We start from the raw sequence: 24,126 nt of genomic DNA, 5'->3' as shown, positions 1-24,126 counted from the left end.
TGAGTAAATAATTTTCTCTATAAGAATCAACATTTCGGTACAAGAACATCTGCAATAAAATGGCATTTGACATTTATAACGATAAAATAATCTAAGAACAAGATCCGAATTCTGGATAATGAAAACAGCATGTTGAGCACAAATGGCTCTTCTAGCAAGGAGTGAGACAGTGTGTTGATAATGCATCAACAACTCCCCGTTAACCTACTTTTGGAATGAACATCAGAAGCAGCAAGTTAAAAAGCTTTCCAAGTCAACTGGTGACAGAGGGAATCCCTGAGCAGTGGAGTCCTAATAAACTGCACAGCAAATCATTGCTCCCCTTGGACTTTCACTCATCATTTCCTCTAATTATACCAAAACCTTAACAGAGCAATGCACATCTGCCGGGAGGTTTTGCCACAAGAAGGCTTAGCAATTTTACAGTGTGGCTCCAGAACCAAACAACAAATCAATATGAAGTATAGTTGCACTTGTTCTTCAATCTTTGGAGAGTTTTAGGAGCCTTCAGGGGCTTGTTTCCCTTTTTAGGGAGAAGGGGGAATATAATATTTTGTGTTGTAAATTTAAAAATTTACTGGGTAAGCTGACAGCAGTAAGAGACCATGTTTTTCAGTCAGCGACTCAGCATCTCCAACAATTCACAAAATAGCTCTCCTAGCAAGCACTGTTTGTGAGGAACATCTTTAGCAAAACCAAATGGCTTTGGCAAGCCTTGCTAAAACTCTGTGGCTGTGTTTGCACATGACGCTAAACATGTATGAGCAAGAATGAGTCATGGAGAGCCTCAAACTCCTTCTCCTCCAAATCACATGGGAGGAGAATAAGAGAAGACCATGTGACCCTAAGGTTTGCTGCACATGTTCCTGCATGTTCACAGCATGATAAACCATGGATTTGTATAATGAATGAGTGCAAGCTTAGGCAACACAAAGAAATAAAGAAGAGAGTAGGTGAGGATCCCAGAGAGGGGAGTTTAGTAATCTCTTTATTTCTTGCATGGGTTGTGTGTGAATGGGATATCGCTTACACTCTGCCCTGCCCACCAGGAGCATGCAGCTTTCGATCATTTTTCCCTAAAGGCATGCATCATTCAAGAGGAACAAAATGCTCTCCACCCCGACAAAGATGCCCTTTCATGTGTCCAAATTTCTTAGTAAAACCATCCATGCTTGGTAAAACTTCATGAAAAGAGGCTAATGATCATGAGCTAAATCTTGTACATAGGAAACAAGTGTTGATCACGCTGGAGTCTACTATTATGCCAATGGTTTCCAGAGGTGTTCAGTTATAGTTTGTAAAATGTGTCACTGTAGCTGAGGTACTTTATTGGTTGCCTCCCCAGGGTACACACACTGTTAAGGATATGGAATATTCTAACATGCGAACCATACAATATTATTGCAATAGCTGAAAGTGCCACCAAACAATGAGTCCTTATATTGCCTTTTTCAGTACCTTTTCCTTGGCCAAGCACATGCATGAGCATAAGCTTCCATTGTCTTGAGCCAGGCCATTGATCTTTCTGCTCCAGTGCTCTCTTCTTTGATGACTTGTAGCTCCCCAGCATCTGAGACTGAAAGTCTTTCCCAGTCAGGCTTCCTGAGGTTATATTTACTGATGATGTCATGGGCTCTATGCAAAACATGAGATCTATCAATGAGGTATGTGCTGTCAACCTGGAAGTAGGAAATGAGGAGATTGTGACCTTGCTGCCTTTGAATGGAAATAGCAATGGACCCACTAGAGTGGCTAACAAAGGCCTTCAGGACAATGGTTGAAGACTGTGCGGCCTAGGTGGGGCCCAAATGACCTCCCAGCATGCAGCAGTTGAAACAGCCAGAGACCAGCTCAGCATCCACTCCTGGGCCAGCATAAACCTCCCAAGAGCCACAGCATCAGTGCTTGCCACACAGTCCTTTCCTTCTTTTTGTAAAGGCATTTTATCAGGAGTCACCTGGCTAGAGATGTACATGCTTACAGATGCTTATTTTATTATTTTATTTTATTTTAAATGTATATTATTCTTCTCCACAACAAAGTGGTGCTAATTTTCAAGGAAATGCAAGGAGAAGCAAACTCCAGTTCATTCCTGTATGATTTAAGAGAGTGTAAAATGTAGAACTGCACATGCTCAAAGTATTCCTTCTCTTTTTTAGCAGGGTGGGCAACCTGTTTGTTTGCTCTAATGTATCAGGGATGTAAAAGCAGTTGTAAAGCATGGAACAGAGATGGCTAGGTGAAGGGAGGAGGACCTGTAAGGCCATTCAGTCTAGGGTCTTAAATGACCCAGCTGCACCACCGAGTGACCCTGCCTGAGAAGAATAAAGCCATCCTCATCTTGTGTCTACACAAGTTCATGTGGGAGCCCCAGGTGCCACCTCACACATTGCCTCAATTCCAAGGAACTCAAAGAGGCTTAATCCTCTTCTAGATACTGCAGAGTGCCTACTGTTTTCTCAGCAGAAAATGTGCCTTTGGGGCAGGTAGCAAAAGACAATACTAATTGCTTCTTTTTCTCGGTTCTTTCTTCTCCCAGGATTGCTTTATGTTGGCTTTAGTGCCTGCATGTTTGGCCTGTACAGCTTCATGCCTGTGGTCATTAAGAAAACTAGCGCTACGGCAGTCAACCTCTCTCTACTTACAGCCGACTTGTACAGCCTCTTCTGTGGATTCTTTCTCTTCTACTACAAGGTAAACAGAGCAGACTGAGTATCTGAATAGTTGGTTACACTCCTGCCCATGGGTAGTTAATGAAGGGAAATCAACACAGTGCAGGGGAGCGTTTATATATGTTGCATTTTACTGGTGAGCCTTTCACACATACAATGGATTATTTAACGGTGGTTTCTCTCAGGGAGCTACCATCACCTTTCCTCTAGAAGCAGTGATATGGGCAACCCATCAAGGCTGAAGTCCCAAATTTTTCATCTGGAGCTTCGAATCCCTGGGAGTCCATCTGCCCCAGCACCAGGTGGTGCCAGAGAGCAGCTCCCCGAGGCCTGGGCCTTTTACTCTCCAGTGTTTAAGCTTGCTGCTTAAGAGCAGGGTTGTTCCAATCCAAAACACATTGCTGCAGTCTTGCTTGCCACCTTACCACATTCAGCTTGCAGTTCATTGGCATCTGCTTCAGCTGCTACACAATTCTGTGCTGCTCACATCATCTATATCTGGATTTGCACCTGAAAGACAAAGGGAAAGCATGGGCAGGTTTGAGCAAGCACGGCTGGGGACATCACCCCATTTTGTCCTGAAAGCAAGCAAACAGTTAACTAGTTTCTCTTCTGTAAAATGTAAATTACAGTAATTGCTTCTAATTACACACTGATTTGCATATGCAAATGTATGTGACATTTTATCCTGTGGGCCTGAGCCCCAGATATTTTTGGTACCAAGTGCTGCCAGAGCATTCCTCATCTGTCAATGTAAGGTCATGTGCAGCAGATGAGGGAGCACCTACTAGAAGCAGGTGATGAGAAACTTTCAGATCCCAGGGGGCATAAACTTGGAGGTAAAATAAAAATTAGCAGCAGTGGTGCAAGATACCAAAGAGATGAGAGACTCAAGCAAAAGGGAAAAAAGTAGACAAAAACACACTCTAATTTATATGTGCTCTTAAATCTGTGTGTTTGTGTGTGTTTACAGGATTGTGTTTCCTAAACACATATCTGTCGGTTAAAAGATGTATGGGCAAGGGAGAGGAAGGCATTTGATTTCAGGAAAAAAAACTCCAGGAGAAAGATTCAAGTGGGGACAGCAAGAGCTGAAGCACACGTGGGCAAAAAGCCAGCTGATCCAGGAGGATTAGATGTAGTGGAGATCATCAGCACCTTTATTTCAGGAAGTACAGGATGGTAGAACAGGTGGCTTCCCAGAGACCCAGGGCCCCAGCTATAGTGGGCTGCCCCAACACCTGTGCCAAACATTCACCAGTTTCAGTTTTCGGGTCAAAAATAACCATTTCTGTGGGACTGTAATATTTCTGGGAAAACTGCACATATGCACATTTTTTAAAAAAAGCATGGTGTTGTTATTCTCTGGTTGGTGTCTTTTCAGTGAAATTCTCTCCATACTGCTGAAATGCCTTATCCTCCCAGAATGTGTCATCTTGGTAGCTTTGACTAATTTAAGATCACATAATGAAGGAACTGTCATAGGTAACACTTGGTAGCAGATCAAATTTGACTACATGAGAGTGTCAAGTACAGTTGATTGACAGTGAGAGCAAGAAAGGACAACGTAAATGAGTTGGCAAACATTGAGATATAAAAGTGTGTAAACGACAGAGCTCCTAGGAACCACTCCAAGCCTCCCAACCCCAAACAAAAATAGACAACTCAACCTTCCAATGCCACCTCCTCCAGAACAAATAGTTTTGGCTTAGCCCCAACAGACATAAAAAAGTAGACTATAGAATAATTTGAAACCTGTTCCAATTTAACATTACTTTATAACCTTTAACTTTTGTAAAGGATGTTTTGAAAAGTCATCTGCACTTCTCTAATCTGAGCCAGAGCACAATGAATATATGGTTAGGAGGTAGTTGTGACTAACATAAGTCCTATTTATTCCAGTGGTTCAACCCTTAAGTGTTTACTCATGCACTTATTACATTTCTTACCTTCCAATAGTTGAAGTTCTTCGGGCAGTTCATAGAGATTTAAGCTTTAAAAATACATTCTAAATTCCAGATGACTGAAGTATGACTAAACTTGGACCCAGCCCCAAATGTTCATATCCTTCTTTTCAGATAAACATAGCTCAGATATAATACCTAACCCTGGTTAAGTGAGGGGAAAAAACTACAATTAAATATCTTACATAGAATCGGTAACCAGGTTTGTACAATCAGGGAAGAAAAATAAGTTACCGGATGGAGAGTGGACAGCTGTTTGGTTTGAAAGCCACCCTGAGAGCTTTTGCTTGTACTCATGTTCTGGGGTGGGATGCAATCTGCCACCCACCCTCATCAGCTTCAGGTGACAAAACAAGCGACATCTGTTGTGTGTTTGTCAAGGGGTGAAAAGCTGATGGATTTTCCCAACACAACATCTCAAATTCCAGCTAGCCCTCTGCTGGCACCGGCCCACTACCATGCAAGTTAAATCAACTCCTAGATTTCCTTCTCAAAGACCATGCTTTGCCCATTTTTAAAAAACACCCGGGAAATTTGCAGAAATCGTACTATTTTGCACTACTTGTACAAACTAGAAGCTGAAAACTGTGTAGTTCAAACATAATTTGCATAAATGGTAAAACTTGGCCATTACCAGCTTGCAATTTTTGCAGCCAGTATTATTTGCACAAATTACATACATTTACATGAAGTTCCTTGGCTATTTTTAATGTGCAAACTGGCACCTATCTTAGAGATGTATGATCATGGGGGAAAGAAAACCAGCTTAGCCCATTTCCCATGATTGAACTGGCAGCACAACAGCAGTCCACAATAGGCCCGACTTCCCTGCATCCCTACAGTCAGCAAGCGAAACTGTGGTGATTCAGCAACATGCAACCAGCACTTGCAGAACAGAAAACTAAACTATGGTTGTTTCTTTTCCATCCCTGATCATGTGAATCTGGCATAAGTAAGGCCATCTTGAGGTTGCTACAGCTGGTCAAACACGGTAGAGTTAGCATTTCTACTAAAACCGGGGGCTGTAGATTACAGCATGACATCTGCAAGTTATAAATAATGTGTGTTGAGGTGTCTTTCTTCTTGTGTGATGTGACTTCCTGTTGATTTGAATTTGTAATTCTATATATGAGTCCTGTAATTTGTTTTTGTTTTCCTTGCATTGTTTTCATATGAGGAAAGCAAGCTTTTAAAGTGTCCCCAATCACTTTAGGTGTAATACATTAGTATTAAATAGCCCCTGTTAATTATCCCGCTAAGGTCTGTTTACTCTGCATGATTTCCACCTGCTCTGTTTTCAGCCCAGCTGCACCCCTTCTTCGCTACTCTAATCCCTTTTGTTTTATAGGAGATTGACCAATAGGCAAAAGCCTCTCTTCAGCAGAAAGTAAATGGCTTTATGCTAAATTAGAATCATCTGAGCATTTTAGTACCTCTTGCAGAACATAATTTTATGATGCTTTCAAGTAACTGCTGTGATTTTCCCCCTCTCTGTGCTGCTACTTTTATCATCTGACAGCTCCATTGCCCCTACAGGAGTAAATCTCCCGAAACCAAAGGAAATGCAGGTAACTAGCTTTCCTGAGCTATAGAGCTTTGGAAACCAAATGGGAGGAAGGGAAGACATTTCAAGTGTTACATTAGGGTCTCATTTGCCTCTGTCAGGAGGATTCATCACCTTCAAATACATTTGGAGTAGAACTTCCACCAAGATGTACGTTGCTACTCACATGTGGCCAGACCCTAGGCCAGCCTTCCTCTATCTGGTGCTCTCCAGATGTGTTGGACTACAATTTCCCCCTCTGCCACATCTGGAGTGGGGAAGGCTGCCCTGTGCTTCATTGGTTCAGAGATGCTTGGATCTAGTAAATCAAAATAGTGCAATATGAATTGGACACAGCTTTAATGGACTATTTAAAATGCAGTGAGTTAATTCCGTCATTATATTAAAATACAAGGTTTACACTTTGAATCAGACTTTGAATTAGAATGCAAATAGCATTTCCTTTATTTTATAAAATGCTCAGAAATGATTGGATACAATGAACTTCCAGGTAGATGAAGTTTTGATCAATAATAATTGATCTTGAAAGCACACTTATAGTGGCTAGAGGCAGCCTATTATCAATCTTCTCGCACACAGCAGGGCCACAGCAGCCAGTTCTGCATTTGTTCTAGCAGTTTGTTGTTCTTTGCTGGAATGATCACCGGAAGGGCACCCACCATAGCAGGATTCACACATCACCAGCTGCAGCAAGTGTTGTATTCCCAGTAGAAGATGGAAGCATAATTCTTAGCATGCCTTGGAGAAAAGTGGACAGTGAGGACAATTCAGAGGAACTACTTCTGTCCTTTGGGACAGACCGATACATGCAATGCTCCTTTCAAAAACAGATGCCTTAATTTTTTGCTTCCCAAATCAGGAGAGTAATGAATACTAACTACTTCCTTCTCAGCATGAGGGCAATACATAAAGAACACTGAACTGTTGTAGCAGTGTGTATAGAAGTGCAGCATTTTGTGGCTGAAATTAGACTACAGCTGTTTGGAAAGGCCAGCCTGGATGTATCAGTTTCCATTCTCTCAGATGGCCTTTCACATTTCATACTTTAATCCACTCATTATTCTTAACAGATTAAATACTGTCACGTCCTGTTCTTCTAGCCTCCGTGTTCTTTTCCATGTAAATAGAACAGTTGTGACTCATCACTGCAATCTATGGGATCCTTTGGTTTAGAAAACATCCTGGGACTGTCCAGTTTGAGCATTCTGTTCTCCCGGCAGTGAGAAGAGTGAGGGAAAGGATTGGGGAGCATGGGAAAGGAACCTGAGGCAAAGAGGACACACATCTCAATGCAGTGCTGGAGTGAATTAAGGACATGCATGTCGGTGTGCCTCATGGACCCCGGGAAACCTCAGCCCCATCCTGCACGATATAGTAATTTCCAGTCTCTCCAGTCCACTGCCAGCTTTCCTACAAGCAAAGTTTGCAGCAGATTTATTTAGTAGCCATTTTTAATGTTCCCATTAATTTAGTCTAGTTAGGTTCTTACGCTCTGCATTTGCAACCCTTATGCTGAATTTTAGCTATTCTAAAGAAATTACATTCCCATGAGATTGTAGCAGCAGTTTATCTCACATTCTTTACTAGTAAAGCCATGCAAGCTGGACCAACGGCTGAATCGCACTGTACTATGTCATTAACCAGCAAGCCAACCACAGTGAATTATACCCTATACTGGCAAGATCATTCATTCATTTCGTCTTTGATTTAGCAAATATTCTGGATACAGCATTGAGTAATCTGAACAATCTGGATAGAACATACGGAGCTGGAAAAAGCTGCCACTTCTAAGAAAAAGCGAGGGGATAAAATTATTGGACGAGTAACAAAAATGCACCAACAGATGAAATATAAACTCCTCCCTGCGTTATAGCACCACAAACATTTCAGAGGCAGACTGGATAAGAGGCTATTCAGACCATTAGCGAGTCCATAAATGACTTTTTAAAAATAAATGGCTGGGTCAGAGGAGCAATCTAGATTCGGATGCTGGTGTGAGGATACAGCTTTTAAGAATTCTTTATTCCTTGCTGCAGTTGTAATCCAGTTTGAGTCCAGGGGCTTTTGCCTGCACTGGAGTGGGGGAAGCCCCCATTTGCTCCAATGGGAGCTTCTCCCCATGCAAAGAGCAGATGTGTGTGTTGTGGTGGGGAGTGAATCGGGGCCACGGTGATAGGCAAAGCATTAGGCACCCTGCTTCTTCCAGTGCCGTGGCCTTGATCCAGATATGGTCCCTGCACCTCAATTTACTTTTTAAAAAACACGTCATGCAGTTGCTCAATACACAACTGACACTGTGGCACAGTTGTCCCTTAGATAGTGCTCAGAGTAGAATGAGGCATTACAAAATACATGGGGTTGCTGATGAAAGCAGCAGCCTCATGTCCCGTTTCTCCCATCTCTTCTAGCACACGGAGGTACGGAACCCATGCCAGGATACCATCCAGCACGCGCACCCAAGGAAGGGCCAGGTGGTGCAAACGCTACCGAGCCACAAGGGGCAGTGATTGGCCTGACATTTTTAATAAAGAACAACTGGAGGGATTGGCAATGGTTTATGCTGGCTGTTTGAGTTGAAGGAATATTTATTTATTTTTCGATTTATATCCTGCCTTTTTCCTACAAAGGGCTCAAGGCAGCTTACATCATCTCTCCTCCTCCATCTTATCCCCACAACAACCCTGTGAGGTAGGTTGGGCTGAGAGACTGTGACTGGCCTAAAGTCACCTGTTGGCTCCATGGCTGAGCGGGGACTAGAACCCGGATCATCTGAGTCCCAGTCCCATGCCCTTCACCACTGCACCACACTGGCTCTCTTGTGCCATTTGTTCCTCCAGCACAGAGATGACCCTGTAATTCTAGGGCAGACTCCGTGCCTCTTTCATTCAGGAGTAAGTTGCTTGCTTGCTCGCTTGCTTGCTTTCAAGCTTTTATAGACCATCCCATTACTAGTGTCTTAGTGGCATGCAACTAAGTGGCATGCAAGAGATGGGCAGGTGCTTCACTCGAAAGCACTTTGAAGCATGTTTACCTCTGCAACAGGGGTCCAGAATTCCACAGGAGTGGCTGGGGCATGCTGGGACTTACACCTGTGCTCTCTAACTGAACAGGCATAGACCTGCATCCTTAGTAAGAGCCTTCAGTTCTATCTTGAGCCCAGTCAGTTTGCCTTTGGGCCAGCCACCCCTGGAATGCGGTGTCCTGGAGCACATCTGAAATGGCATTCAGCCCTTGGCCTGCGGGAGGTTAAAAACACCCACTGTAAAGAACAATCTGGGTGAATGTGTGCAGGAGAGAACGAGAGAGTGAATGGGGGTGATTTTCAACCCAAAAGAAGCACACTAGAAACGGACCCTTCTCCCCATTTCTGTACTGCCAGCTGCTCCTTCCAAGGACAGCAGAGTCGCTCGACCCTCAGCCAGCTGACTGAGTGCCATGCACAGCCGAGGGAACTGAGAAAACAGGGCAGAATCCCTGTTCCGCAGCACAAAGAACAAGTCCGCCCACTGCCTGCCTCTCCCATGGCTGCTGCTGCTGCTGCAGGCTTCCCAGCAAAGCAGAATGAGGCAGCAGGCTGAAGTCAGGCATGTGTGAGAGGCAGCGGCAAAGGGAAGCTCACTAGGGCCGGAGCTCTGAATCTTTCCTTGGGTGCCCCAAAATGCTGGGGGGCCCTCTGTCCCACATCTTCCCCCGAGGGAGTGTTTTTTCCTGAAATCAAATGCCTTCCTCTTCTTTGTGTATATACCCCTCATAACAAAAACGGGTATCCTGAGGAGGCGGGGTCCTTTGAAAACGTGTGCCTTTTTTCTTGTGCAGTCCCTCGTGCCACACCTGCTGTGGGGAGGCCTTGAGTCACACATTGAACTTGACTTGTGCCACCTTTGCCCAAAAAAGTTGGCTGCCCACTGCTAATTTACTTTGCAGCACATTAATTGGTCCACTTGAGTGCCTGGGCCTGATCTGCAGCCATTCAGATGTAATACACTTTGCTCATTCCTGGGCTCCACTTGGGCCACAGTTTTGTAACCACTATGTGAACTAATTGGTGACAAAGTGCAAGCACTTGATTAGCGTCCATATCCTGACAGTTCCATAAGATTTTCAAATTCATGTCTTCTAGGTAGTGATGAACCGCACCCATTTCTGTTTCAGTCTGTCTGCAGAATTGTGCAGTGTGCATACATGTTCCAGTATAGACCTAACTAAAGCTCTGAATAGCTCATAATCAATGAGCAACCAAATCAGACTAGAGAAGGAATCAATCAAGCTTCTAAGCATCAGATTAAACTTTGAAGAAAATGGTTTGCAAGGCAGGGGATTTTAGGTACATTTGTCAACCAAGTCCCTTGTTACCTTTTTTCACTTTCTTTGTGAAAAAGAGATAGCAGCCAAAGCTATGCTGCAAGATCCTTTGGATGACAGTGTAGGAATCCAGGGAAATCTTTCAAAGAGGGCTGATACTGATGAATAAGATGTTTTTAAGGGTGCAATTTTCAAACAGGATAGACTGAAAAAGAGATGACAATTCCCAGCCAGCCCCGGCCCCTTTTCTCTCTGAACTTGCACAGGGTTGTGCCAGAAACAAAGTATTTGCAATAGAACCAGAAAACCAGGACTGAGAGACAGCTGTTTTATCCAAGGACAGCTTACATGTCTCCAAAACTGTCAAATTTAATTAATGTTACTGTTCCTTTCAATGAACCATTCATAGATCACCCGCAAGTGAATTTTAAAATCAACATTTCCAATCTATTATCCAAATGTGCTGTATAGGTAGACTATAGCTGACATTCAAAAAAAGTTGCATAGCGTATTCATCTCCCGGATGTAGCTTTTCCTTTCCAGATGCTAATCCTTCATAACTATCTACTGCTCCCAATAGAAAAATATTAGCTAAGGCCTTGTTGGTATGGTGGCACATGTTGTCCAGCTTCCCTCTGGGCAGACTCACCGTTTCCTCCTAGTGGATTTTAGCCCACCTATGCCTGAACTGGGAAGGCACTTATTCACCTGCTCCACTGAATTTGATGCCATTGATGGCTCATTCTGACCATATGTTGCTCTTGCAAGAGAAATTGCCATTAGTTCAGTTGCTCTAAGCGGATTTTGACCCAGGTTGTACATGAGCCCCAGCCTGGATTGGGACCTTAGTGTGGAAGTGTGAGAACTTACACACACACACACACACACACACACACACACACACACACGGACCTGTGCCTGGAATTTCTGTTGTGAATTAGTGATCCATTTGTTTTATGGATCAGTGTTTTGTGTTAGAAATGGAAAGTACCTCCACTGCACTTTCAATGGAGGTACTTTCCCCTCAGTCTCTGTTGGGCCTCCAGCAAAAGCTTTCAACCCCATGTTATAATCACGATCCAGACTAGGAGCCCTGCACTTCCTTTAGAAGAATAAAAGAAAACGTCTGTTTCAACCCTCAGGACTATAGCACAAGAATAAAGGTGCTATTTTAAATCTTCCACTTTTTCATTGATTTCATGTAGGATTGGTAAGAGTGAATTAATAATGACAGCGGTATTCTACCCTTTGACACTGCTCGGTGGGTCATCAAATCTTAGAGATTTATTATTGTATGTAGCATGGACTTCACTTTTGAAAATCAATCAGTAATTGATGAAAGAGCTGCAGTTGCATCTTTCTCCTGTTTCTGTGCTGAAAAAATTAGTTTGCCAACATATTGAAATGCTGCAGAGACCACAAAAAGTTATAACCCAAGCAATGTGTAGTTTTAGTCTATTGAACACATGAGTCTATTTGAGCATTTTTAAAAGATTGTCTTTTCCCCTGACTTCATATGCTTGAATCATTGATAGTATCAACACCCATTATTTAATTCAATTGCTGTTGGTCGAAGAGGATCCTGGATGAAAGCATTTGAGAGCCAGTGTGGTGTAGTGGTGAAGAGCATGGGACTGGGACTCAGACGATGTGGGTTCTAGTCCCCGCTCAGCCATGGAGCCAACTGGGTGACTTTGGGCCCGTCACAGCCTCTCAGCCCAACCTACCTCACAGGGTTGCTGTTGCGGGGATAAGATGGAGGAGGAGAATGATGTAAGTTGCCTTGAGCCCTTTGTAGGAAAAAGGCAGGATATATTTATTTATTTATTTATTTATTTTTGGAGTGCTTTTATGCTGCCCCATTCGCATAAGCCTCGGGGCGGCTTCCAACAAATAAATAACATTATACAAAAATATAAATCGAAAAGTAAATAAATAATAAAATTTGTGCCTAGTGTACAGAATCTGAGGCTTCTCTTCCTACCCTACCCACTTTTCTATGAGCATTGATGGTTTGCTGTTTTCCTGGCTTTAGTGCAGTTTTTCCCTCTCTAGAAAGGCTGAAATACCTCTCCTGTGGCTTAGTTAGTGGCCATCAGCAGAAATATGTTGATGTATTTGGCCCTGTCTCATCTGCCTCCGACCCCATGACTTTGGTTCCACTCACAACTGGAAAGTGCCCCCCAAGAGCATCTCCAAAATGGAATTTGGCCCTCAGACCAAAAAGTGGTTCAATACTCTGATCATAGGAACACAGAATGTGTCCATCTTGCTCGAGATTGTCTATTCTGCCCAGCAGCAGGACTCCTGGATGTAACTGAGATCCTTTCCTATTATACGTCACCTAATATTTTTAACTGGAGATGTAGGGGAATAGACCCTGGGATCTTCAGCAGTATAGGATATGCTCTTCCAGTGAGCCAAGGCTAGGAATGCTTTGAAGCTCCGTGAAATCCATCCCTCAAGCAGTTGCAGGCTTCTTCTCATGCTTGGCCCTGGCTTGGAGAGGCAGCCAAACCAAGAGGAAGCCTGCAAATGCTCACAGAATGAAGGGTACGCAACCAGCAACCTTCTTCCATGTCATATGCAGCAGCACAAGCAACAGCTGCTGCACATGGAGTAGAAGAAGGATGCTTCTTGCCCAGCTTTTGTAGGGCTCCAATCCTGGCAAGTGCTGGCCGAACACTGGGTGCACTTGCCAAGAACTCAAACTCAGGGCCATGCCAAACCCAGATTCAGGCTAGTTCCCTCACAGTGGGAGCAATATGACAGTGGAACCTAAAGAGGCCGTGGGCTCTCCCATATTAGAGACATTCAGAAAGAAACAGGACAGCCATCTGAGTGGGATGGTGTGACATGGTGACCTGCAACAGCAGAGGGGTGGACCTGATGGCCTTCATGGCCCCTTCCAACCCTACTATTCTATGATTCTGTGGTTCTTTGACCAAAGTCTGGGGATCCCAGGCCAGGGAATCCAATTGATTCATGACAGGACTCTAGTTGTGGCTCCTTCCTTCCGTAAATCTTGGCCTCTTAGGGAGGCTACTTAAGGCACTAATGATCATGCATTTGCACATAAAGCCAGTATGAATGGCTTAATGTATTGGCTTAGAAAGCTTTTGGTTAGAAGGCTATTGTCTGGGTCTGCTTAAGAGGAAGAGAAGCACACCCTTGACAGTCACCACTTCCTGTTCAGCCTATTGTCCAGGTACTAAATATTGATGGACAGCAGTTTTGAGCGTTCTTTAAATCCTAAGTAATTCCACTGACACCCATGCAAACTTTCCTGTCTTACATGAAAACTCTTTGTGACAGTCTTTGTAAGTTTGTATATGTGTACTTTCCTAGTCAATAATTTAGTGGTTAACTACAAAGTTCAATTTATCCACTGGTAGTTACTGGAAAGGGAATATTTTGGATTCCCTTTCCAAAATATTAACATGACTTTCAGAACATCACAAGAGTCCTCTAAATAAAATGTGTTGTGGCTGAAGGCTGCAGGCACTCTACTTCCTCATGCTGGTAAGCCAAGCCACATTTTGCTTTCCAACTGGAGGAAAAGGAGGCAGCAGGAGTGTCTGGTCAGGTGAACAAGTACGAAGGAGCAAAAAAGACATCATCATATGATCTGCATGTGATAATATTTTAAAGATATGAGCAACAGAACCCTCCCTAACTGTCTTCAGCCCAAATCAATATATAGAGCCCAACATGGTTTGAAAAGGCAGCAGTGTGCATGACTTAAAACACCTGTGCTGTACCAAGCTACAGTGAGCAAATGAGTGACAGGTGAAAGAAATGGGTTGGAGAGTAGGAGGAGGAATTATTTTGTAATTCTGGAGGGACCGTGCAACTGCAGGGCAGGGAGGCTCAAAGGCCTTCTCTCCCTCATCACTAGGCAGTGTGCAGGTGGGTGGAGCTGCTGGTCTAATCTCTGCTGAGTGATGCTGTCACAGCTGATCAGGGAATATACTGCTGCTTTTGTGCCCAGCAGAATCAGATGGCCTCAGAGCCATAAGAACCCACGGAGCCTTATATAACTCTGTCTCTTGCCTGATTCCTCAATCATCCGAGCTATGTAGACTGATGGAAGCACCAGACTTTGGAACTATTTTGGATAAAGCCTGCTAAGTATCACCCTGATATGGCATTTGTGACTGAATTGCAGCCCCTGAGTAGACCTCTGCTCAGAATGCTGCCACCGATGGAAACAGGGTGAAGTGATCTCTGCGGATTCTCAGCTTCTTTGACAGGCCCCAGTTCAATGTCCTCACTGGCCCAGAGGGTCTCCCAAACCTCTGAAGCAGATCTTAGGGGGCTCAGGGAACTGCAGGGGAGAGTGGATCAACAGAGATGGCCGCGGCTTCTATTCCTCCAGGGGCCTCTTCTGCTGCATCCGAGGCCACACTGCAGGCAGACTGCCTGTCCCGCTCTGTCCTACCTTTTGTGATTCCTCTTGTCTGTTAAGCAGCTTTAAATAACCTGGCAGTCTAAGATGGAACTGGCACTTTCAAAACACAAAAACCCTCCACTCTCATTCCCTCCATGGACTGCAATTCGGCTTATCTCCTTTTGCCTTATTATGTGAAGTGTTTCCATTCCTGGATACGGAGAAACACAAATGATGGCAGGACATTAGATAAGTTGTACCACACATTATGGAATGGAGCACATGGGCTGTTTTCAAAGGCACCCCCCCCCCCCCGGTATAGTCAAAGTCTGTTGAAGAAGGGAGGGGTAATGAAAACCATGCATTTGTTTAAAATATCTTTCATTCTTCAGGGCTGGTTTGATATGAACCTCACATACACTTCAGTGGCTGTAGAAGATTTTGATGCAAAACAGTTCCCTAGCATGGCAAAACCTTAGCTCAACTTCAACATTGCTTTCCTCCCAGGTGACTTACACAGTAACTCATGCTGAATTTAATGAGCGGCAGCTGCACATAACTTGCCTCTCTGTGTATGAGAATGAACTACATTTGTACGAGAGAGATAAAGAATAGAATTTTCTGGCAGCCCTACTGTATGCACACATTGTAAGACTCAATGGAGAAGGTATAAACAAGAAACTCAAGCTGAATCAATTATAGTAACCTTGCTTTTCAGCACCATTAGCTTCAAATATAGCAAGGCTGAATCGATTACTACAGGCAGCTGGCACTTTATTAAATTTTTACAGCCACAAACAAAACAAAGCACACAAAAAGACTACTGGCAAGTGGCATCTGATGGAATGAATCACCAGAGAATATTAACAAGTTAATGAAAGAAAAGGCTTCATTTGTAAATGTTTCTGAAATGACAGCTCCAATACCATGATGTACACTTAAACAAAACCAATAACCACTTTAGCACTGACCTTTTGGGGACCAGTGCTGCTAAGCTGTATAGTACATGAAAGCACCCTGCTCTGTGTTCATGTCCCACCAGTAGGAGCCCTGAGCTTCCAGTAATGCAGTTCCTACACTAGGTCTTGTACAACTAGAGTCTGAAAGCTTTCTGTTTCCTCTTCTCATTTCCCCTTTGCACATATGGCTCCTATAAACTGACCCACCAGCCAGCTTTCTATTTCTTTATTAGCTTGAAAAATGAATACGTGTGACCCTTAATAGCATGCTTCCATTTTGATTAATGTCTATGAGCCAGGATGAAGTGTATAGATTGGCTTCAGCAAAACAAGGTATGTAATTGCTGAAGTGTTTGACGTGAGACCCAGGTTATACGTGATATAGGTTACTGCTGCTCCTTTTGGTGGAAAGGGACTATTTCCCCAGGGTCTCATTCTTGGAAAGGGCTACAGAAGTCTTCACAAACTGTACACTCAACTGAGACCAGAAGGAGAGGTGCCCTTAAATGAGAATTCAGCCCCTCAGTTTTTCCAAGTTATTTCTTTTAAAGGCGAGGGCAATTCTAAGACAGCAGATAGCTTACCTACAAAGTCTGCTACCATGACTTGCATTTTGCCATCTTCCAACAACCAGAAGATGTTCCAGCAACCAAAAGGCTTCCTTTGTGTGAGGATGACCAATGTATTGGATGATCTTCCCTCTGCTGAAGTTTGAGAGGCACCAATTGTATCATCTTGTTGATGCCAGTTAAAGACTCATTTCTTTACGCAGGACTTCTTTGAGTGAATGTACCATCCAGTCTGTTTGTAACAGTGGTGCTGTGCTGGTTTTAATTGATCTTAAAGTTTTGTGGATGTTCATATGAGCATTTTAGCTATTTTTTGTAATTTAGTTTTTAATGTATGTTATAATGTATTTTGTGGAGCCCTTATAGTTATATTTAGATATGTTCAGTGTTATATAAATCTGTCCATAAAAAACAATAAATATGGGATGGTGCAGATGGTAGGAGATATTTGAATATGACATTGGGTGTGTGGGTAATACTAAGTATTTATCCATGGCTTTGTCACATGTAACACTGGACAGATTCCTTGATTCAAGCTCATCCTGTAATTACTTGGTCACTTGATTTCACAATTGAATGTATGAATTGATGGCATTGAAAGCCATTCTGATACAGGAGACGGGTCTGGTTGCTGTCCTCTTCAACTTGTTATGTAGTGTGCAGTTTTTAATTTAGGTGCTTAAAATATTGTTTGTGTGCAAGACCATGTGGAAATTATCTCTGAGAGGTTAGTGCTCTGGTGGTTCATTTGTGCGTGCGAGTCATCCAGTACAAGACATGCTGCATGTATAGTGTGGCCTGAAATGATTGACAGTCATCTTAAAATGGGGGTGGGAAGGATAAACTAACAAGAGAAAAACATGTTCCTGGGTTCTCTCTTGTCCAACATTTACACAAGTAACCCTGTTTGAGTCTAATGGGACTTATTCCTACTTAAGCAAATGTAGAATTGCAGCCTGAGGAAATAATGTTTGTAGAGAGTGTAGAATGGAAAGGGATTCTGGCCACATTTTAACCAGTGTCATTTGGCCAGATCTTATATTTGTGAAATTAGCACAAAATGAGTCCTGGCCAAAATCCTGTGAAGGCTTTCAAATGTTACAGGAAAGTAAACATTGGCATGGTGTCTTGTGTTGGTAGGGAGAAATATAATTCCTCGGTCTATAACTGCCATATTAATCTAAAATATCAGCTTTTCTGGAAATTGTTCTCCTCCCTCCTTCCCTCCCGTCCTTCCTTCTGCAATCTAGCACTTGATTTTTTTCAATAAAAGAAAAACATGTTCCACTCCCTGTGACAAAGGAAAATTCTTTGAAGCTTTTTTCCTTGCCACTGCACATAACTTCTGTAAGCGAGCAAGGCAAGACAGCTGTCAGGGGAAATGGCTTTCTTTTCATTCAAGTTCCCGCTTGTCGCATCACAAATCTGCATCCCTTTGGCAAGGAAGGTGCACAGGAGTGTCAACACCGAGTCAATGGGCAGTATCTCCAATGTGCAACGCACAAGTCTCTGCCTGCCAAAGATGTTTTGAGAAGAAAATCTGTAAATATCAAGAGGGCACTCAAATGGGGGGTAACTTACTGTGTTTAAATTCTGTGGTGCCCTTACAGTCCTTCTATCAACTCTATCTTATGAAATAGCTATTTCCAATTCAGGTTCCAGGAAAAGTATCTGTTGTTTCCTCTGTATTAGTAGTGATCTTAGTCCTCCAACTGCTGCTGCATGTGCAGCTAAACATGCATGAACCATGTGCAAAAGGGAGAGATCAGCTTCAGGGAACCTGAGAATTTCCACAAGTATAGCACATGGTGGAGGGAGAGAAGTCCTCATGTGGGGGAGTCCAGTACAGCCCAGTGAGAGGACTGAGCATGCTCAGTGGACATGGAATGAGCCCTGATTGTTCACGGGAGAACAGAAAACCATGTGGAAGGGCTTCCTGGTATAGCCAGAAACTTGAACTGACACATTGAAGCATTTTCTTGCAGGCTCCACCTAATTCCATCTTAGGTAGCATTTTCTGTAGCACAGACTTGAATTTCTCCCTTTTTTTTCCTAGCATCTTGCTATTTTACTTAGAGATGTACTTGCCCTCTATATCTAGGACTACTTTTCTTGCCTTGGTTTTGACTTTGGAGTTCCTCTGTCTTCCATTCACAACCAAAGAAAACTCAAACTGCTACTTGGTAGGGTTGTCATTCTTGCTTTCCTTTCCACCCAAATTTTAGGGAAGACATTTTAAACCTGGCAATATCAGTCGCCCTCAACACTACTCCCATCCACCAGCACTCAACAGGATTGACCCGATTTCAGCAGGGCTAAAATGCTACTTTGCCATGGACCATGGGCTCAGTTTGGAGACAAAAATTGGATACAATGGAACGTGTCTTGAAGAAACCAGTTCTAACTTCTATTAATTTCAGCAGCAGGACAAAATTGAACTCTCCTTTGCAGCTAGCAGTTTTCTGATATACCTGATTAGCCTTATTTAGTTTTTAAGGCAACACTGCATTACCTGGTTGGTGGTGTTGCCAGAATCTGCATTATTCTTCATGGTTGGGTTTTCAGACCAATGCAGTACTGTTCTGGTGGTTGTTTCTATTTATAACCCATATTTTGCACAATGGTCCATATTAGAAGCTTTTCCATTTACCAAGTTGTATGCTCATCTTGTGAAATATTAGATTTGGTCCCAAATTTCTTGTCCTTATTTTGTATGAGATTTAATCATAAGTTTTATGTAATTTTATTTACTGCTTTGGTATTGTTATGCACAGTGGTATATACATTTGTACAATTAATACCTATTTTCACTGGAAATATTTTATAGGTGGCAGGAAAAAGAATCTAAATTATGGCTTTTTAGTATAGTATTTTTCAAATGGGAATTGTATCAAAATAGTTCACAAAGAGAGTGCTGATTAGTCGGGATTAGGATACATCTCTTTGAAGCTTATGTCAAGGCAGATACCTAGTAATGCAGAAATATACTTTACTGAATGCTAAACAGATTACAGTGGTGACTAGAGAGGCCGTCATGCCTTTGATTCATTCTGCTGGGAAGCACTACTAAAGACTTCCTCTTTTCAAATGAGGAAATGTCCTCAGAGAGTGCATGCAAGGTCTGGGTTAGATATACTTGTTTCCATTTTTTAAAAAGTTGTCTTCCTTCCTCACTTGGACCCACAATGGTTTCAATTTTGAGTTTGCCTTATAACAACATCTACTGGTATGGGGAAAGTGTACCCCCAGACCTCCCTTTGTTAGGGTTGACTACCAGCTTGTTGGAACAGTGACCAGTTGCCATGCTCTGCAATGGGAACCTCGTACTAACCCTTCAGCCTGACGACCTCACAGTCTATCCAGAAGGCAACCCATTTTACAAGGCAATCATGAATAGCCAAGACCATGTCCTGTAATTTTAAGGCCATTATTTAATATCGGAATCTAACTACTTGATATTACAATAATGTAGTTCATCTCTGGGAGATATCTGCATGTCTAGGAGAGGTTGGATGGGCCCAGACTTTCTACAGAAAATATGTGCAATAACCTTTGTATCTAAATGGCAATATTCAGCCCACTGGAGCACACAGTACAGTTTTTCTAGTACTACTTCTTCGCATATAAAAAGCAGAAAATTAATTTCCCATTGAGCTATGGCTATTTGCCAAGGTTTTGTAAATGAGTCAAGTAAGGATGTACAGGCTTCATTAAATCCATTCCTTCTGCATTTCACAGATCGTCAAGTGCTTTTAATTCCATTAACCACTCGTTGATAGAATTAGCTTTTGCACCAATGTGTTCATATACATTTGTGCTAATTCACACTCCGAAAAATCCCCCCATACAGAAATACGCAAGCTTATTTTCACACTTTATGGGAGAAATGTGCATTTTCAGTCAGTCCTTTTATTTTATTTTTTTCTTGTTTTTATACAACTAGATTTGCATACAATTACAGAGTTTAAAAATGGACTGCAAGACCATGTAATCCAGACAAGACTGAAACTCAATCCAGACAAGACTGAGATGCTGTTGGTGGGTGGTTCCTTTGAACAGATGTGGGGTGTTCAGCCTGTTTTAGATAGGATTGAACTCTCCCTGAAGGAGAAGAAGATGAAGAAGGAAAAGGCAAGCCTAAAATGAGGGTAGAAGTGGTCATGTACAAAGGGAAAAGTAAACTGTGAGCTCATTTTCTGTCATGATCCTACAAGCCCCCAGAACACGCCAAGCATGGTGTACTGAGCAGCAGCGAGCTGCACAACAGGTGTTGCAACAGGCCTAATTCCCCACTGTGCAGAAGATCCCATCTCAGTCCACCCCACAGAGGTCGATGCTGTGTGGAAGCTATCTTTGGCATTGCTGCTGCTGTTCGACACACTACTTTCAGCCGTCAAGGCAATGGGGCAGTTGTACTAAATCACCCATGAAAGTTAAATGAGATGCTGGGAGGCAAGGGGAGCAATTCACGACTTGAAGAAAACTTGAGGCTGGCCTTTTCCATCTTCCCAGTGGACAACTTTTCCTCTAACACAGTGTGAACATTCATCATCAGGGTGTCCTCCCTTCTGAAGCACCCCAGTTACATTTGAGCCATGGCAGACTACAGCAAATATAGCCGTCACCAGAGGGTCCAGGTTTTTTGAATCTTGAGATGTTTAAAATATGATGCACAGGGTCTCAAGTAAGATTGCAGCAGTGAACTGGAGTATCCTATTTACTTAAACAATGGATTGCATTGGTGGCATCTGCTTCGGAAGGGTTAACAGACCTTAGGTTGGATTTATTTCAGCAAAATCTGATGTTTCAAGTACATTGGAAACCACATCTTTTCAATAAGGGTGTATCTAAATTTGCTAATAACTGGAAGTATAATACAGTTAATACTTCTCTTGATCATATGTTTTGGCACTGCCCAGTGGCTGATTCCTTTTGGGAAAAGGTAATAATACAGATACATTTGCTGCTGGGAAGTCCTTTAATATATACACATTCTCTATGCCCTTTGACAGCTTAAAGACTAATGTTACAACAAATTGCCATGCACAATAGCACAAAAGCGTGAGGACTTATTGAAGCTTTCTCATATGGAACTGATGGTTTTAGGTGTAATTTCTGAGTAGACAAATAAGTGGATAGCCAGGGATCCTTCGCTGAAGCTATGCATAATTATCTCTAATAATATTTATTTTATTCAATTTATTTGCTGCCCCACTAGCCACAGGCTGCCTGGGAGCTTACATCATGTTAAATTCCAAGCAAGATAGAACAATACAAAGTACAATGTAATGCTCACAACCACAAAAGATAAATAATAAAATTCATGAATAAGTTAACAGAATTAATTAATTAATTACATGCATTTATACCCCATCCTATCACTTCCAGTGCTCAGGACAGCTTACAAAATATATAAAAATACAATAAATATAAAACTACTATAAAAACATTAATTATTTAAACAATATAAAACATCACTATAAAATGTGACTATGAAAAAAGGGAATTAGATAAAACCAAAAAAGTAAAAAAATCTATTTTCAAAAATAGAACAGAACCCATTCAATTAGTAAATATCTCATATTTAAAATCATGTCACATTGGCAGCAGCATAAAATAACAGTATTTATTATTAAAATTAGTAATAGTAGGATGCTTCACTATACATAAAATATAGAGGGGTGCATAGTATAATAGTTTACTAGATTCACTCAAATTTCATGTAATAAAACTGTAATACTTTAGTTTTTAGGTTTTTGTTGTGTTTTTGAAATTCACAATGTGTGTGTGTGTAAATCTTTGGAGTGTTTTACCACCACACAGATTTCTTTTGACAGAAATCACAAACCCTATATTACATACCTGTTTACATATCTTTTAATTTTCCAGAGTGAGCCGTGTTTGTTCTCATTCCATTAATGTATGCTTTAGCTGCCTCTAAAGACAAGCACAATATTCTTCCTTAGCAGGAATTTCTAGAATGTATTGATATGTTCGGCAATTAAACTGTTGATTGAGTCTAAGTCTTAATCTTCAGGGGTTTGATTCTGCAGGTGAAATTCTGGGAATTCTATCCATGGAATATATCTTATTTCTTGGACAATTGCAATGGCTATTTGCCCAAAGCAACAGATTGTGCAGCAAGATATTCTAAATTGAATCAAAGTGAAGCACAAACTGATATAGAATAATCTGTTTTTAGCACTGAGTTTTGATTCTAGCACAGAAGAGCCCTACTGAAATGAAATCTACCCGGTAGAGCAGAGATGGAGATACCATTCCCTCACCCCCGCAAAACAGGTCAGGCATTACGGTAGTTGGAATCCAGCAATATCTGGAAGGCCAAAGGATGTCTATCCATGTTGCAGAGCAAACATTTCCTAGTCGCACCTCAAACATGCCAGATTGCCTCCTCACTGTTTGCTCCTGCCTCTTGCCTTGTTTCGCTTCGCCACAACGCTTTTTACTAACTTGATTCTTGTTTCTGTTTAGTTTTCAGGACTTTACCTTCTGTCATTCTTCACAATTCTAGTTGGGCTGGTGCTGTACTCCTCCACATCGACGTATGTTGCCCAAGATCCACGGGTGTACAAGCAGTTCCGAAACCCTTCAGGACCTGTTGTAGACTTACCAGCCACTGGGCAGCTAGAACCTTCAGTAACGTACACAAGTCTAGGCCAGGAAACAGAAGAAGAACCTCACGTCCGAGTTGCCTAAACTCAGGCCCTTGCCACCCTTGGTGGAGTTTGTATCTCCATTATCTCTGTATCATTCATTGAGAAAGGTATTTACCAGATGCAGTAACTCAGGTGAGCTGCAAGGTAGCAAATAGGGAAGGCTTGTAAAAATACAGACTAAATTGCTTATAAGTGTGAACTGCTAAGAGCAGTAACTCTCAGTCCCTTGCTTAGGACTGTGCTTTTCAAAATGGAGTTCCTCAGAATTTCACCCAGAGTTCCTTAATTAAATGGTGGCGAGCTCACCTGAAGGACAGCTTGCATATAGCTACACACTCTTTGGCACGTACACAATGGGTATATTCTGGTGTGCACATTCAGTTCATTTACACTAACAGTAAGGTTCAACAGTACCCTATCCGAACTGGATGTTCATCCTAAAGCATACCTGTTCTGTAGATATCAAGGGGGGCTTGGTAATGTGACATACCCTAAGAAACTTCCACATTGTGTGGGAATTTTGTGGCAAGCGGTTCCCCAGAAGATGCTGATCTGAAAATTAGGGTACAGCAAGAATGCGAACAAGCAGTTTCAAGATAGGCAGAATCTGCTGCAAACAGGCCTTCTACCTCAGTCCTGTTCATACCCCTCGTTCCCTTGTGGGAAGGAGTACAGGGCAGTGGTGGATGTTCCCATGAGCAGGCAGAGTGCCATCTTGGCCCTCTGGCCACCTGGGACTTTGACTACAAATCCCAGGATCCCTTGACCAGAAATCTCCATTAGGGTAACCACAGTCACCTCCTGCTAGTGATCAGTGTTCTGCCTTGATAGCAAACAATGCACAGAACATCAGTTCCCACCAGAGAACTTGGGGACTTAGGGCAATTCTCAGATCTCCATCAGGAAAAGAGAGGTAGTACTTGCTCATGCTCTGCATGTGCGTAGGACCACCAGTGAGAACCACCTCTCACCACCTTGGTTTTCCTCAAGATTGGGTGTGAGTGTTTTCTGGGGTGGGGGGGGGTGAGG

General features: G+C 42.5%; 1 protein-coding gene across 1 annotated transcript in view; it reads left to right on the top strand.

The window, feature by feature from the left end:
- The window catches only part of SLC35F1 (solute carrier family 35 member F1), a 291,918-nt gene extending 268,141 nt beyond the window's left edge, over window positions 1-23,777 (top strand). The window contains exons 7-8 of the mRNA XM_044425827.1: window positions 2,540-2,694; window positions 22,913-23,777. Coding sequence (XP_044281762.1) covers window positions 2,540-2,694; window positions 22,913-23,137 — 380 coding nt within the window. The 3' untranslated portion in view covers window positions 23,138-23,777. The remainder of the gene's footprint in view (window positions 1-2,539; window positions 2,695-22,912) is intronic.
- Window positions 23,778-24,126: the final 349 nt, after the last annotated feature.

This window comes from Varanus komodoensis, unplaced genomic scaffold (genome assembly GCF_004798865.1).
Source record: "Varanus komodoensis strain SLA01 unplaced genomic scaffold, ASM479886v1 scaffold1, whole genome shotgun sequence".
Lineage (NCBI taxonomy): Eukaryota > Metazoa > Chordata > Lepidosauria > Squamata > Varanidae > Varanus > Varanus komodoensis.
Note: the sequence above shows the minus strand (reverse complement) of the source record. Positions and strands in the feature narration are given on the sequence as shown.